Source organism: Rhinoderma darwinii, chromosome 8, assembly GCF_050947455.1.
Source record: "Rhinoderma darwinii isolate aRhiDar2 chromosome 8, aRhiDar2.hap1, whole genome shotgun sequence".
In the NCBI taxonomy this organism is placed as follows: Eukaryota; Metazoa; Chordata; class Amphibia; order Anura; family Rhinodermatidae; genus Rhinoderma; species Rhinoderma darwinii.
Genome location: NC_134694.1, coordinates 107,783,784 through 107,801,283, shown reverse-complemented (window position 1 = coordinate 107,801,283; position 17,500 = coordinate 107,783,784). Strand labels below are relative to the sequence as shown.

Here is a 17,500-nt window from a genome sequence, read left to right as displayed (position 1 = left end):
ATCCAGGTTCAGATTATTGTATCATCAAATCTTCAACCATTGTTCCCTAGATATAAATGAGTGTCACCGGCGTACTTACCGAAAGGTGCTGGAAGAGCCACGCTCTCATTATGTTTGTGGCAACTTTAGGGAAGATGCCCCTTTTCTTGTTCCTCTTTTTGTCCCTGTCTAAGTCATCGTCGTCCCCCGTGCTGGGTGAGGCCACACTGTTGTCTAGACAGTCACCTAAAGGGCAAGAAACCATAAAATACAGGTTATTATACTGGATATTATAGTGCCAAAACTTTTCTCACTATTTCTGTACCACAAGATTCCCATAATTTCGGGCCTTTCTAAGAATCAGAACCTTGTGCTTTTAAAGATTTCCAAACACTCATTAGGCAAGGGAAGGGGCAATGCTATCCACTCTTCCCACTGTAGTGTTATAACCGTCACGATGCACCGAGTGATTTCATTGCCCTGTAAATTTGCATCCCATCATGCTTAAAGATGCATAAAAATAATAGTTGGCTTAGCTGTCAGTAATGGTGACCGTGAGTCGGGTCTTCATCAGTTGTTACTTACGTGAACGTCAGTGACCCAGACAAAATAAATTGCAGAGGTTTGACTGCAAATCTGCTATAACGGAGGTTCCCTACATTGGTGACTTTTCAAGTACACAGTTAGTCCTGAAGCCCTTGGGTTAAAGGATACCCTTATGAATATAACCCTTTCATAAGGTTAATGGTAGTCACAAATATTATATGTAATAAACGTGTACAGATCATTTATAATTCTATGGTAAAAATGTACAAAAAAAATCTAAAAAAACGTATTCGTTCTCAGCAAATAACCATTTAGTGATTCTAGGCTTGGAATATTTGTGACAAAAAAAATATATATATGTATACAGCAATTTCCATCTTTTATAGGACAGAGTCTATGCCCAAGGGCAGTCATGGCAGAGGCAGATGTCTCAATACTTTATTATAAGACATCTGCCCATTCTTGGAGCCCTTGAGTAGAAGGTTGATGTTCATTGTACAGAAATTCTTCAATATGTAGGAAAATCTCCCTGTGCAACATTAATTACTACCTTTATATCTCCCTTACAAGGTCCAATTTTTGAGTAGCCGCCATTATCACCACTAATGAGCGAGGATTTTACATGGTAAATTGTTCAGATTTCAAGGTGTCCGTTGATAGAAATGAGTCTAAGAAAATTCAGGACAAGACTCTGGACTTTTCTACATTTCCTGGATATTTCTATTTCATCTACCTATCACTTCTACCTTCCATTTCATCTTGAATGGTTCCATTTCTTCTAGAACGGATGTCACTTTCTGGACCGGTGAGCTCTCCCTTGGCCCGGCCCTGCACACACACAGACCCTGCACACTCCGGTCTTTTAAACATAAATCAGAGAGGAGAAGGACAGGGGGGACCATATAACAGCTGCTCAGCTCCTATAACCTGCGGCAAAAGAGAGGCTTAAAAGCTTGCCTGGAGGGGAAGTAAATTATGCATCATAGCCTGCGTCTGCTCTGCCCTGTGTTACACAGTATTGCTTCCCTCCCCTCACCTCCACAAGGCCCGGTTATCCTTTCTGTTTCCATATGCAAAATCATCAGTGGCTAATAAATTTTCATAAGGTTATGAAAACCAAGAACAAAGGCTTCTTATACAGGGAAGAACACTCTAATATGTGCTGGGGTCACATGAGGTAAGGAAATGCAGCGGTGCTAATTTTATTGTCTCCCTTGACTTCTTATTTTATGGGAGATCTAAATAATACACTGTAGTGGCTGAATTTGGGGTAAGGGTATAGTTCTCCTAATGTCAGTGGTCGCCAGTTTTGCCAGTTCCAAATGACCGGAAATTGTAAAAAAAAAAAAAGAGTGAAGTCTTAACTAGATCATTAACCAGATCTGTGTCCCAACCAGAGATCTGTCAGCATTCGATATAATCTAATCAGCTCCAATGTTAGATTTAAAGAAAGTCATTCTACCTCCCGCTTCATTGAATCAGAGCCGATAGAGGACTCGACATAACTCAATCTGTCCTGATCAACAGATAATTGGAACCATTACTATAATTATATATTAAACAACCCAAGATAATCCGCCATGTCCCACGGAATCATTACTGTCCTTCAATATAGAACAGAGCATAATCTAACGTATACTACTACCACCAGGGTCCTATTACACGGCCCGACGTCGGCTGTGTAAACGAGCGCCGATCAACTAGACAGCTCGTTGATGGGCGCTTGTTTGCTCCTTTTACACTGAGCAGTGATCGCTTATGTATTGGGACGAGCGATCATTACTCCGATCGCTCGTCCCCATATAATTTCCTCATGTGATAGGCACAATGGTTGGATGGCCAGTAAGTGTCGGTATTGGTATTTGCCATTCTCAAGATGGTATCACTTTCTTCTCTAGCTCTTCCAACACGGACGTGCAAATCTCCAGATATAAACTGAGGTTTGAGCAAGAACGGCGGCTTGTGGAACAGCCAGCGCACGTCTGCTTTAGTTGTTTATTTTACACTAATCCAGTTTACATACTGCAAGGAGCGACTGGAAGAGGGAGAAGGAGGTGCCGCTATGGGAGTGAGCGCAGATCTGGGGGCTGTATAGAGGGCCCCCCCCCCTTAGGATTATTCTGTGATTAACCAACACTCCCTGTGGCTTTATAGCAACCCTTGCAGTGAGTCAATGAAGCAGACACATAGTGGAGCAGCATGAAGAAGAAGAAGAAGAAGAAGAAGAAGAAGAAGGAGGAGGTGGAAGGGGGGAGGGGTGTAGTGTTGGGCAATGATGGGAGGGGGTGCGGAGATTTATGAATGAGAGGTCGCACACAGATGGAAAAAAAAGAAAAACTTCTTCAGCAGCCCAGTAAAGTCACAGAACTGGCTCTGCACAGTTATCTGATGACCTTGAAGTTTGAGAGCAAAGGGGAGGGTGGTGCAATGAGAGAAGGGGCCTGGATTTGGCACAAGGAAAGAAGCTAGCTGTGATTTCACTCCTAAATCACAGTTACAGGAGCACATAGACATGTCTGTTAACAAGAGGTTTTTTTTCGGGGGGGGGGGGATGCCCCCTTGATGAGAACTGAGATGTCCGGGTTTCATGAGATTACGGAAGTGAATGGAAGGAGAATGGATGGTCAGCAAAACCTGACCATGAAGAGGCGGGGAGGGAGTAGTCAGCAGTTTATCACGACGATCCCTCAGGACAGCACGGGGTCAGCCTGTAGTGTGTATAATCTACCTCTCTGTGGCCCCTCACTCAAGCACTTCCCAGCAACCATTCTACTCCATACAGGCTGAGTGCTGGAATCCCGCTCCTAATTACCATATCAGTCATCCTGATCTATAAGCAAACACTGAAATGCCTTCATGGCCAACTCAAAATGCAGCTGGCTTTCCCCAATTGTCCCTGGCGAGGCCTGGTGCCCACCCCCCAACTCAAGGATCTCTGGCTACTTTCAAACCCTTCTTCAAAAAGTCTACAAAATGAACAGTTTGCCTTTTTCTTAATGACCTTTGTGGAAAAAAATATAATGAAATATTTATTTCTCCGATGCTACGCTCCACAGTAGATGTGACAATAATGCGAAAAGGATATACTTACATTTTTTGTATTATTTTGGAAAATTGTCAATACTGATCCCTACAGTTCCACAATGGGAGCAGAATAAATTTAATCTTATTCTAATTTTATTTTATTGACAATCATGACTATAGAGCGAGCCAGTAATAACAATATTTTTTTAACACAACGGGCAGATTTATTATTGTGGCTGCGGCTGTTTTTTTGCAGCCAGATGTGATGCATTAAAGGTACATAATGTCGTATTTAGTTTTAGACATGTTTATTTCAAGAATGCACCGAAAAGATAAGATGCTTGCGCCTCAATAGACACCTTTCAAAAGTGTCTCGAAAAGGGGTGTGGCTTAGCGTAAATGGGCATGGCTTAAAATACATTAACGTGCGTAAAAATTTTTTGAAAAAAAAACTAGTGTAAATTAAGCCTATCAAAAGGTATAAGGAAGAGAAAGTGTCTAACATGTATAGCAAAATGCACCAAATGTATCATATGGTGAGCGCCACTTTGATAAATTTGGCGAATCTTCTGACTGTCTAAATTTTAGACAGTATTAGTAAATCTGCCCCAGCGTATTAGGTGATGTTGATCAATGTACACTTTCTATAGTGAACTATCTCTTTAAAGAAAGTTGTGCCATTTGCATAACCCCTCCCTATATTTAGGACACCCAGGATCTCTTCGGAAACGTGGTATTACATGGCACCCATTCCAACGCATCGGCGACCATCATGGTCCCACTATTTCTTCCAGGATGGGAGCCTCTTTTTGCCATGGTGTCCTGCTCTGGCTAATATAGGGAAAAAAGGGCCCGCGCAGGATACCCCCTCTGTAATATCCATAAGCTCTACTAGGACAAGATGGGGCAACCCCTTCAACATGATGATGGAAGCGGACACTCAGTATACATGATGTACAGATCTTTATCTAAGTGACATCATCCATACCCTGTTCACTGGAATTATCCCCGCTCTGTGACGCCAACCCTCCACTGGATGGACCCGGCGTTCCTGAGTGGGCGGAACCTGTTTCATCGTGATCACGTATCCACGAGTTATTCTGTGTAAAATACATAAAAGAACACAAGTTCAGTATATAAGCCCGACTCACGCATTACCTTGATTCTTTTTTTTTTTAAGCAACGAGACCATATAGGACAAACTGTTACCTCTATGACAACATATAAAAAACTATTAGAAGTTAGAGCTGTACCTGGTAACCGAGAGGGCTCAATAACAAGCAAAGCCATAAAAGAACGTGCAGGCCTTATAGAGAGAACTCCATTTTCTATGGTCTCTTTTGTAAGAGCTTTTAGAAAACCCAACACCGGGGAGATAAGAGAAGGATGAAAGGAAATCTGCTACTTGGGATGTGAGGGGTCGTTTTCATTTGTACATACACCCCCTCTGGGAGCTGAACTGACCCTTATTGACCCTTTAATCCCACATTCAAAGAACTCGCTGCCTTAAGGCTAAAGCCCGGCTCCCTCTCTCCTTTGGACTGTGTAGTTAGCCGTTACTTCCAGGTGATCACAGAGTTTTAGGTTCCAGCTGTGAAGATTTGGATATAGCAAAACCCGCGACCCTTTACCCCTGTCCTGATTAACCTGGGGGCTGCAAGTGGGACACAAGGGTTAAATAGGGAGCAGGCGGGCGCTCTGACCTCAAGGGAACACAAGGCAGGGAGAGTTTTGTTTAAGATCTGCAGGAGGCCTTGATTCAGACATGAAATGTAAATGCAATACAGGCAGTGGGGCCTTTACATGCTAATTCCTGCCATTCTCTTCAACTGCAAAATGAAGAAAATACTCCCATATACTTAAATAGCAACAGAAACACTACCTAAGGGTCAGACCCTTTCATGACAAAAAAGTCTGTGGTGACAGTGACTCTTTCCTAGGACTAAATTATACTAGGGACTAGCACATATTTTATGGGTCAGCCCCCTATTTATCTAATCTGTTTTTATTTTTTGATTTTAGATTTTTAAATTCTATTTTCTGTGCAGGATTATGGGGCGGCCATCTTGCCTGAGCTGCTGTTAACAGCATTTAGAGATATGCTTTACAGCAGCCACATGGGCCATAGGAACCTGTGTACAGGAGAGGACCCATTGACTTATACGGGAGGGCTTTCTAGGCATGCTCTGTGACTTGTGCAGATGTCACTGTGCAGGGAGGGGGCGGAGGGGATCTGTGTCCATCACCTATTGTCAATGGTGGATCCTGTGTTATCTCTTTAGAGGTGTCACCTATCATTATAATCCTGCCTGTGATGATAATGAGATGACTGCTGAGAAATGATCTCTACAGAACAGGAAGGATCAGGCTATTATGAATGGTGGATCCTGTGTTATCTATATAGAGGTGTCACCTATCATTATAATCCTGCCTGTGATGATAGTGAGATGACTAATGAGAAGTGATCTCTACAGAACAGGAAGGATCAGTCTATTATGAATGGTGGATCCTGTGTTATCCATATAGAGGTGTTACTTGTTAGTGTAATCCTGCCTGTGATGATAATGGGATGACCGCTAAGAAGTGATCACTACAGAACAGGAAGTGTCAGTCTATTGTGAGGCTCAGTGGCCAGAGTGAGAACTACAAAATTGTAAGATTATTTTTTAATAATGACATAAAAAGTGAAAAGCTAAAAACAATCATCCAAATTTTAAAAAAAAATATGTTTAACATAAAAACTTGATTTAAACAATAGGTCATTTTCTGATGACACATTCCCTTTAACATTATTGTGTGCTAATGACAGTGACATTACTAATAGGTCAGTCCTTTTAAGGTCCATAGAGTACAAATGTCAATGACCTATTTACTGGGTCAGTCCCTGTACCTAATCTACAGTTGTATAGAATGCATTTGTGCATGAGTAAAGGAAGATCAGCCATGCTGCATAATATATCCTTTGGTGCCTGCAAAAATGTCACATTTGCATTAATTTTCTTTACCCAACCTGTGCAATAACATCACATGTACACCAGGGGGCTGTGGTTCCACGCCATGCAACGGTTTAGCCTAATATTGACAAGATGGCCTCCAGCGTTAAGGGTCTGTCGGTCTGAAAACATGGTAGAGTCATACAATCTTAAACTACAAAAAAAAACCCTGATCTATGCCTATATTATAAAATCTAAACTATGCATGCCAATGAGGGCAGTCAAAGGGGGCACATAACATTTAATGGGAAGTAGACTGCCATTATTGAGGTACAAAATCTTAAAAGCAATGCAGTCCAGATCACAGAAAACCCTATATATCACACTGTAAGTATAAGTCAACACACAATACCAGTGGCTGAAAGAGGGTGAATAGGTCATTTGCAATGTCAATACCCACAACTGCCACCAGGGGGTAACGCCCTGAGCTCTAACAATCCCAAAATAAATCTCAGCATCTGTCCTAGGAACATGAAACTTTTATGAAATAGGTTTCTCACTTACACCCATGACAAAATGCATTTATCATACACCAAGACATCTATATGTACAGCAAATATAAAAAAAAATGCCAAGACTATGAAGAAACGTAATGATGTCGGGATCTAAAGTCTGTTGTTTGCAGGAAATCTGATGTCATTCAGCATTGAAGATTTGCTAAATAAAAGAAAACGGCTGGAGAAGAGGTTGTGTATAATAAATAAGGGAACAGTGAGCGCCCCCTAGAGACAGGAGGTATAATGAGCCTTATGGAGGTGGACTGTGCAGCCTGTGGTGAGGAAGGGGTTAGGTGTCGACGGCGCGCACGGGGTGACAAGCACACAATAGGCTGCCGCTTGGAATTTGGAATTAGTGCACTCAGTGCGAGGCCTCGCTCTGTACCCTGCCTGCTCTGTAGCCTGAAGGAATATTAAAAATGCATCAGTCCAGCTATAGGCAAATGCATCGCCTGCATTAGTTTGTAAAGAAGGCGGCGAGAGAACGCTGGATAAAACGTTGTTTTCTAGAGGGGAGGGTAACCAACAATTAACAGTCCTGGGATGTGCCCTATTAAAGATTCAGCGGAGTGTCCCTATGCTGGATCTATCAAACACCCCACCTTAATGTACGCGTCCGAGCCCGGCTACAACAACAGATGCATGTATACAGTGACATAACAAAGTGCTGGCTTATGCTAGGAATATCAATGAGGCTGCAATCACACGGCTTATGAAAGGTTCCTATATATGTCTTCTCAAAATAGAAATGGATCCCATTAAAGAAAAGAAGGAAAACCAAGGGATTTCCAGCTTTCCAGAGAAGACGGGATCTACTTCCGTTTTCGGCTGCGCGATTGCATCCCAAATGTTGATATCTCGTTGTGGCGACATCGATGTTCATCTCCAGAATTCCTCCTCCCCAGGACATTCTCACCTGATCGGATAAACTTGTGCAAGATCCTGTGAAATCTTCCAAGTCTGATTTGGAGGAACCGTCACGGTCATCTATCACCAGGTCAATGGGCATCTTGCCTTTCAAACAAGTGATATATCGGTGGCAGAAATTGTCACACAGGTCGTGAACCTATAAGAAGGTACAAGATGGTTAAATGAAGTGATAATCAGCCACACGTACAAGTCTCTTAACACACGCAGAGCTCTAAGGATTTCATGACGGGGTTAAATAGTATGATCACATTCTTCATCTAATCAGCTAATCCCTCACTTAACAGACTTCTGTGGGATAACACGGGTAGCATTTCACCACTCCAAAAACACTTAACACTATTCTACGGGCAGAAAGACACCAACGGGGTCAGCAGGAAATACGGCATGATCTGGTCTGTCCCAACACGTCCTAACCCAAGATGTTAGGGTTGGGCCACACAGAAGACTCGAAGATAGACCTTAAGATAGACACTGATGCGTGTAGCTGTCAACCATGTTGACCAGGTGATCTACGCGGCAAATTTTTCCAATGACGCAACTCTGATAGTTGGTTCAGTTCTTCATATAAACAATCATGGGCAGTCCTGTCACAACTTACAAGTCGTTGATGTTGTTGGAGATATACTGTTGCTTGTACGACATATCCAGCAAAGTCTGACTTGTATCCCATTCCTTGGCATGTCATACTTTGAGTGCACTTAACCACTGAGCCATAAGTTCTGTAATGGTTAAGTGAAACTCTTTCTCAAAGGAAACAACCATAGCCGGAATATGGTCTTCAACGGTTAAAAGACCAAGCTAAAGCTGGCCGTGAAGGACTAGGTGAGACATTGGTTTGCCCACAAACCAATGGGCTGATCATCAAAAGTAGCCGCTTACATGGTCCAGTTATAAGGCCAGACTGATGGATCAAGCTGAAAAACCAAGTTGTGTGGGGTCATTTTAGATACGGAAACTTTTTATTTAGGTGTCCAGTCTACCCACAACCAGCAACATCTGAAGATATCACTGGATAATCAGTAATTTGTGATTATAGTTTCACTAAGGTTGGCCATACATGACCATATCGTGGCTCAACTAGATGGCCTGGTTTTATGAACGGGCAAATATGTGGTAACTGGAGGAATAGACAGAGATTTTCCAATAAGTAGGTGATGACCAGCCCTACTTTACTTGAAGGTGCATAAGGAATTTGAAGATGGGCAAATGAATCAATGCCCGTTGGTGTTGGAGAGACTTGTCTGTGCAGGATGGCCGGAAGTGCTCACTGTCTTACATATGGGATTATGACCCTTTCAAATCTGCCCGTAAATATTAGGTCTTTGTCGGTGAACCCGATCATAATCTGATGTTTATGGGATGTGGTAGACCGTCACCCTAGATCAGCTGTCGGAGGGAAATGAAGATCAGACATTTTGGGTCCATAAATAACCATTTCCGGCCTGGTCTGCTAATTTCTACAATAAATGACCAGTTATATGGAAAATATTCTGCACCTTGCCTCTGTACCAAGCTTAACATGGCACATTTTATTATTTTGATATCAGGCCCGAATCGAAATGATATCAAGCGAGAGACAAGAAGCCCTCAAAGCTATAACTCCAAGTGAACAATACCCTTGCCTCGGCCTCACAGAATATTCACAGACGGGAAAAAACGGATTGGGATTTATTAAAGTAGCATTTTATTGCCAACAGGTAACCCGGCTAAAAGGTGAACCTATTAGGGGTGATTTTTTTCTTTTTAAAGGCACAGTTCTTAACCTCCCGCATATACAACCCCCAGGCCTGTTTCTTTTAATCCTCCTTGATTCCCAGCAGGCCAGCAAAGGGAATCAAAGGGTTAATTACCACATTAACAAGAGGATTATCTGGTTACAAACCACCAGCGCCTCTTGTATCCTTTAATGAGCTCATTAGCTTATCAAACCAGAGGGGCAGTTCTGGAGTACTGCCTTTCATCTCTCGCCCCCTCCCCTGCTTCTCAAAGTGGTATGTGCCAACGGAGCTCATCCAAAGGCTGATGGGATTGTCCATACGGGAGAAGGTGGGGGGTGGAGTGTTTTTATTTTTTGTGACTGTACAATTAACCTTTTCCTGCCTGCAGGCATGCACAGCACGCCCTGGTGTGTCTCCTCATCTTTACATGCACAGCTCATTACTGCACCTCGCATCCATCCGTGCAAAATAGACAGAAAACTACATGCACTGCTTAGCAGTTGACCTAAATATCCAATGGACCTTAATGTGTTTATGTACAACCCTTGCAGTATACACTGAACTAGCGAGAATTTAGCAGGTGCTATACTATATTCTGACCTACAGAGCTTACAATCTACCGTATGTGAATAAAGTGTAGATTGTATTGTGCGGCAATGTGATTGTTTTAGGGGATGTCATTTGTAATATCCAACCTTCGGCAGGTAGATCAGTTGTAAAGGTCACTAAACCGAAATTGCTGAAGGCCCTGGCATGAAATTCAACGCATATCCATCTAACCATAGACACTAGATGGGAAGGATCAGACGAATTCGGAGTGCGGAAGGGTTGACTGTAAGGGTCCATTCACATGTTGCGGTTGAGGTGCGGTTAAAACGGCATAAAAAAACTGCATCCAAAAAAATGCATGCGTTTTTACCGTGATTTGTTGCGTTTTTCAATGCGGTTGCATTTTTTACAGAGATTGCTTAGAAAAACGTACCAAATTGCAGTTAAAACGCATTCGATTTTCCGATGCATTTTTAACTGCAGCTCGACTGCAACGTGTGAATGGACCCCAAGGACTCCTTCACACACAGTATTTTTATGGCAATTTAAACTGCTTCAAAGCAGTTATTAGGAAGAATTCACACACAGCGTTTTGCTGCGTTTTTAACAGCGTTATTTGACACTTTTTTTAGTGCGGCCAGATGTTACATTAAAGTCTATAGTAAAATACAAAAAGTACTGCATACAACTGCGTTTTGGTTTGTGCCAATTTTGTGATCCGTGGCGTTTTTTCCAAAAACACAATATTCTGGGTATGGCGTTTTTTCAGGCGTAAAGCATGTATCACATGACACTAAATAAAAAGTGGCACTAAAAACACCATAAAAAACGCGTTATATTTTAATAAAGCTTGAGATTTTAGCAGTTCAAATTGCCAGAAAAATTCTGTGAGTGAAGGAGGCCTTAAAATGTAACGTGCGGTTTTTATGGCGTTTTTTCAGGCGTTTATCACAAAGAATTATCTATAGGACTTCAAAAACACGCCATACCCAGAGCATGATGCGTTTGGAAATAAAATGCCACTGACCACAAGGTTGACTCAGAAACACCAAACCAAAATGCAGTTATATGTCGAGCACTTTATATTCCACTACAGACTTTAATGTAACATCTGGCTGCACTAAAAAAAAACGCTGTTTAGAACGCTATTAAAAACGTCACGAAAAACGTAGCAAATTGTTGTGTGTGAATCCAGCCTAAAGCTGGATGTATAAGGGTTAATGTGCCCCCTGACCAGTGGGCATACATAGTAATACTTAGAGGCTCTGTCACCACATTATAAGTGCCCTGTCTCCTATATAAGAAGATCGGCGCTGTAATGTAGGTGACAGTAATGCTTTTTATTTAGAAAAACAATCTGTTTCTACCACTTTATGAGCGATTTTTAGATTTATGCTAATGAGTTTCTTAATGCCCAAGTGGGCGTGTTTTTACTTTAGACCAAGTGGGCGTTGTACAGAGGAGTGTATGACGCTGACCAATCAGTGACCAATCAGTGACCAATCAGTGACCAATCAGCGTCATGCACTCCTCTCCATTCATTTACACTGCAGTAGCGATATAGATATATCACTATGTGCAGCCTCATACACAAGCCCTAACATTACTACAGTGTCCTGATAATCAATATACATCACTACTAGCCTGGACGTGATGTGTATTCAGAACATGTGTATCAGACATTGGCGCAACTTGGACGTGAAAATCAGGCGTTTTTCACGTCCGAGTTTCCCCACGTTCATCTGAATAAGCCCTAAAAGTCACCCCCAAAAGTAGAACAAAACTTTACATGTGTGACTTACCTTTTCTAGCTCTAACAGGTGAAATCTTAAAACCTGGATTGCTTGGATCATCTATAAATAAAATAAATAAGAATTAATCTCAACTTTACTAGAAGTTCGTAGGCTGTCAGAGCCTGCTGGGAGTTATAGTTCTGCGACAGCTGGAGAGTCACAGGTTGGAGACCACTGACCTATATTAATATACACAATACAATCACCTTCTCAGCCTAGGGGGGCAAATAAAATACCACATAGACCTCAAATTCAGCTGTCCCAAGAGCTTACAGTTGGTCTCAGCGAAATGATTATACAGCACTTAAACCTATCTGATCTCCGCCTGCTATTGAATGCAATCTATTGCTCTCTGTTATCAGTCATTTCAGGTTTGGGACAGTCAGACTGTAGTGTTCTACGATGGGATTACTTACAGGTATTCTGAGACCCTCTGGAGAGGCCACATACAAAGGTGTGAATGACATTAGCAGCTCTGTACTATGGAGTGAGCGCTCCTTTAAAATCCATATTGCGCATGTGACAGATCAATACGATTGAAAAACTCGTTTTCACACAACTTACCAGATTGTCCAGCTCCGGATTGGATGAGAATAGAGGTTTTTCTGTTCTGACCTAGAGATATAAAACAGAGAATACTCCACATTATGATCAAATATCAGGTTCCCACTACCCGCGCTGTATTCTCCCCCTCCCCCTCCAGTCCCATTCTAGATAAACTTTGCGTTTTAATCTCCAATAATCTATTAAACTGTTGATCTTCCTGCCTTGTGCTTCCCCGGAGAAGCCTCCGCCGCGGCCCCCTGACAGCATCTTCGCTTTTATGTCCTAAACCTTTTCCCTTTCACCATCCATAAAACATCAGCGCTCAGATATCGAGATTTTATCCTAACGCCCGACTTCAAAAACAGCAACATTTGCGCGTGATTGGGGCTTTTTAAGTGTTTTTCATTGATTTTTTTTTTCCGCTGCATGATTTTTTTATTCCGTAAAAAAAGAAATCAGATTTCAGAAATTAACCCCTCGTATCCTCATTAAAAGCAGGAAGCCGGCCCAGAGAGCTCACACATGCCGGCTCCGTCAGTTTCTCAGGCTGTATCGTCAGCCTAGCTCATTATAAGTCATTAAACTCACACTTTTAATTACGTTGCTGGCGCACATATGCCAACAGCCAGGAGTGGCACAGTGACATGGAATCATCTTATCGCATTCATTTACATGGGCACCTTCAATGTACAGTTTTTGGACTAAGACATTTGAGGGTCCATTTAAAGAGAATATTTTCCTTCCTTAGGGCTTCTCCACATGTAATGGATTTGCTGCGGAAAATTTCTGCAGCAATTCCGTTGAAAATGGCAGACTTTCCGCTGCGTCAAAAACGCACCATTTCCTGCGTTTTCTCAATGCTGGGAGATGGCGACATCTCCTCTAAAAACCGCAGCAACTCAGTCCACTTTCCGCAGCAGGAATTGACATGCTGCGGTATGAAAAATACGCACCGCAGGTCAATTTCTGCTCGGAATATTTACGCAGCGTGTGGATGAGATTTGTTAAATTTCACCCACTTTTCTGCTACTCTATTCTGCTGCGTATTTTCCGTCCGCAATTCCGCTACGTGTGGACAAGCCCTGGGTCCGTGAATCATCCTCTTCTATGAAGCTGGGTGATAATCAATATGGCTGCTATCACGATACCCAGCTTTCTCATACTCCTGAATGGTGAGGCCCCCTGCACACGGCCGCAGCCGTGTGCGCGGTCCGTGATTACGGGCACGGACAGCCGCGGACTGTCATCTGCATCTGCGGGCAAGTCCTATTTTTTGCGGGTTATTTCTATGGCCCGGACACCTACCCATAAATATACGGGAAGGGGTCCGTGGGCCATAGAAAAGAATGGATTAGTATGGTTATCCGCAATTACGGGTTCATAATTGCGGATAAAAATGACGGTCCTGTGCATGAGGCCTCAGTCTGCGATGCATTTCTAATTCCCATATCACTTTTTGTCCAGGACCCTAAGGGTATGTGCACACACACTAATTACGTCCGTAATTGACGGACGTATTTCGGCCGCAAGTACCGGACCGGACTCAGTGCAGGGAGCCGGGCTCCTAGCATCATACTTATGTACGATGCTAAGAGTCCCTGCCTCGCTGCAGGACAACTGTCCCGTACTGTAATCATGTTTTCAGTATGGGACAGTTGTCCTGCAGAGAGGCAGGGACTCCTAGCGTCGTACATAACTATGATGCTAGGAGCCCGGCTCCCTGCTCTGTGTTCGGTCCGGTACTTGCGGCCGAAATACGTCCGTCAAATACGGACGTAATTAGTGTGTGTGCACATACCCTAATAATGATGGTTGGCAACCCCTGTTTGATCTGTCGGCCACATTGGTTGTCACTCAGCTTTCCAAGAAACAGATATAAACATGATAAGGAATAACTGCTGAAGGGGTAATGCTGTTTACTTTTACAAACCGGTGCATTTCTGATCTCACAGAACTATTATTAGGCCTTGTTCTCACAGTGCAGATTTGCTGCAGATTTTGGATGTATTTTTCCAAGTCAAAACCGGGAATGGAACATAAATAGAAAAGCTATATATAGGAAGGCCATAAAGTATCTCCCCTCCTGGATCCAATTCTGGTTGTGGCTTAAAAAATGCAAGCAAATTTTGCAGCAAATCTGCACCATGTGAACAAGGCCACATGTGTGTACGTCCACATGTAGTATAAAAACGGCAGAATTTCCGTGTGAAATTTCTGTGCGGAAATTCCGCAGAGTTTTCACAAGAGAAATTGACATGCTCCACACCAAAGGTCAAATTTGGCAAGTATTTTCTGCAAATTTTTGCAGATTTGCTCAAATCTTATCGCCTCTGCTGCTACTGTAATACGCTGCGGAATTTCTGCACGTGAATTCCGCTGTCTTTACACTACCCTTAGGGAATTCCACTGCGGCCGTTTTGACATTTGTTTCTATACATTTTTAGGCAAGTTAGTTCAGACGTTGCGGAAAACTCCGCTGCGGACCGTAGGCTGCGGTGCGGAATTTTCAGTCCGCAGCATGCACTGTCTGTTGCGGAGAAGAATCGGAATTTCACTGCGTATTTCAGCCTTTGCAATGCAAAAACGCAAATCTGTGGCAAGTCCGCTGTGATATCTGCAACGTCTGAATTACCTATGAAATATGCAAATGTTGGTGCAGATTCGTTGCATAATTGCCCCAAATCTGCACCAACATTTGCAGCGGAAAACCTCTGCCACGTCTGAACATGCCCTTAAAGGGGCTGTGTGGGATTTGAAAAACCACTGTCTGATTTTTGCTAGAAACCGCGCTACTCTCGTCCATGTGTTTGCTATTGCAGCTCATTGAGCTGCAATACCCGACACAGCCCGTGGCCAAAAAATGGCGCTGTTTCTGTAAAAGAAAGAAAAAAAAAAGCAGACCCTAATAACCAACATCTCTTTAATTCCTCAACCACCTGATGCTTTGCAGCACAAATTGACAAAGTAAAATTAAAATTAACAAATTTTTTTTGCAGAATTCTTAAGACTGGAGGGGTTCCCTTTAAATGTGGCGCTCCTATGACTATACCATCAAAATGAAGATGCATCGATCGCACGAATGGCCACCTGGTCTTTGTACGCCGTCAATGCGCTGGGCTTCTAAGGGAGCCGTTCTGCTTTGTGTTAATTAAATCCACCTTTCTTGCAGATCGAGCCTCCTGATAAAACCCACCACATCTAAGAAACCGTCAGCGGCTCCACTCCGCAAATCACACTGACCTGTTTGGCAAATACAGCAATGTCTTCGTTGAATGAATCCGAGGAGCACACGTCCCCCCCTGGGAAGGAGCCGGAATTATCCCGCGGTGAACAAGTAGCCAACTCGCACTTCTCAAACACCAGCGCCAGCAGGGGAAACAAGGGGTGTCTGTGGGGGGGGGGGGGGAGAGAGAAATGTGACAGTCACACGTCAAGTCATCACGTGGGGTACAGTGTAATCTAACAACATCCAGTGCACCGCTACACAACTCCTGCCTCAAGAGCTTGCAATCTATTTAAAATGTAAATTCTATTGAAAATGACCCCCACCCCCCCCCCCCAACATGGAAGCCGACATCGAATCTAATGAAAATAACACAAGTCACATATGCAGTAATTATAGAAGTCACTCGCTTGTACATATGGTAATGTATCTATACACACGGGTAAGCAGAGGTGACTATTTGTCAGTGATTTTGTTGATAAGCGGGTGCTCGGGTTACACAAATACATGTACATATATATATACTCTATATCGTGCTGGTTTGTTAAGACGTGTGTATTTTTAGCCGTGCACACACGTGTCTGTATATTTATAGACGTGCTGTGGGTGGTATTGTGTTACATTTTGACTCTTTTTCACCACATTAATGAGAGAAATTTACGTCTCCAAATGACGACTTTAAAATAACAAATAATTCAGGTTCACATTTAGATTGCAAGCTCTTGAGATCAGACTCTATGCAGCAGTCATCAGTTACTGATACCAAGTAAAAGAAACATAATTGGAGTAAGGGTCTCAATGACTACAATTGCCTGTTACAGAGACATGAGATTATAGCGTGCGGACCCACTACATGCACAGCAGGTTTAATCATACAGATTACAGGTGAACGCTGGGACCCTATGGTGTACGGATGGATCTAAAAGCAGAAATACACTAAGCCCTGAAAACATTGTAGATTTATTTCTCAGTATTGTAACATTTTAAAGTTGAATTGCTTAGTTTTATATATTTAAAGAACAATTGTGGACCTTAAATATGAGCGGCAATGTTTTCAGCAGAACTGATTATTGTAAAACTTTGCTCACAATAATACATCAATATATACACAGTGCATAATCTACTACATATGTTATCAATATATATCTATATATGCAGAGAGAAAATTATAGTAGAAGTATATAGACAGGTTCACACTTTTTCATATCTGCATATAAACATACATACAAAGAGATGATAGATAGATAGATAGATAGATAGATAGATAGATAGATAGATAGATAGATAGATAGATAGATAGATAGATAGATAGATAGATAGATAGATAGATATGGGATAGATAGATAGATAGATAGATAGATAGATAGATAGATAGATAGATAGATAGATAGATATGATCGTTGATAGATAGATAGATAGATAGATATGGGATAGATAGATAGATAGATAGATAGATAGATAGATAGATAGATAGATAGATAGATAGATAGATAGATAGATAGATAGATAGATATGAGATAGATAGAGATAGATAGATAGATAGATAGATAGATAGATAGATAGATAGATAGATAGATAGATAGATAGATAGATAGATAGATAGATAGATAGATAGATAGATAGATAGATAGATAGATAGATAGATATGAGATAGATAGATATGAGATAGATAGATGCTAGATATGAGATAGATATGAGATAG

General features: G+C 42.1%; 1 protein-coding gene across 4 annotated transcripts in view; it reads right to left on the bottom strand.

Moving 5' to 3' along the window:
* The window catches only part of MEIS3 (Meis homeobox 3), a 33,228-nt gene that overhangs the window by 8,658 nt on the left and 7,070 nt on the right, over positions 1–17,500 (bottom strand). For all 4 annotated transcript variants that reach the window (XM_075836243.1, XM_075836242.1, XM_075836244.1 and 1 more), the window contains exons 3-8: positions 15,816–15,963; positions 12,594–12,644; positions 12,039–12,089; positions 7,956–8,105; positions 4,538–4,649; positions 80–225 (exon numbers count right to left, since the gene is read on the bottom strand). In XM_075836243.1, coding sequence (XP_075692358.1) covers positions 80–225; positions 4,538–4,649; positions 7,956–8,105; positions 12,039–12,089; positions 12,594–12,644; positions 15,816–15,963 — 658 coding nt within the window. The remainder of the gene's footprint in view (positions 1–79; positions 226–4,537; positions 4,650–7,955; positions 8,106–12,038; positions 12,090–12,593; positions 12,645–15,815; positions 15,964–17,500) is intronic.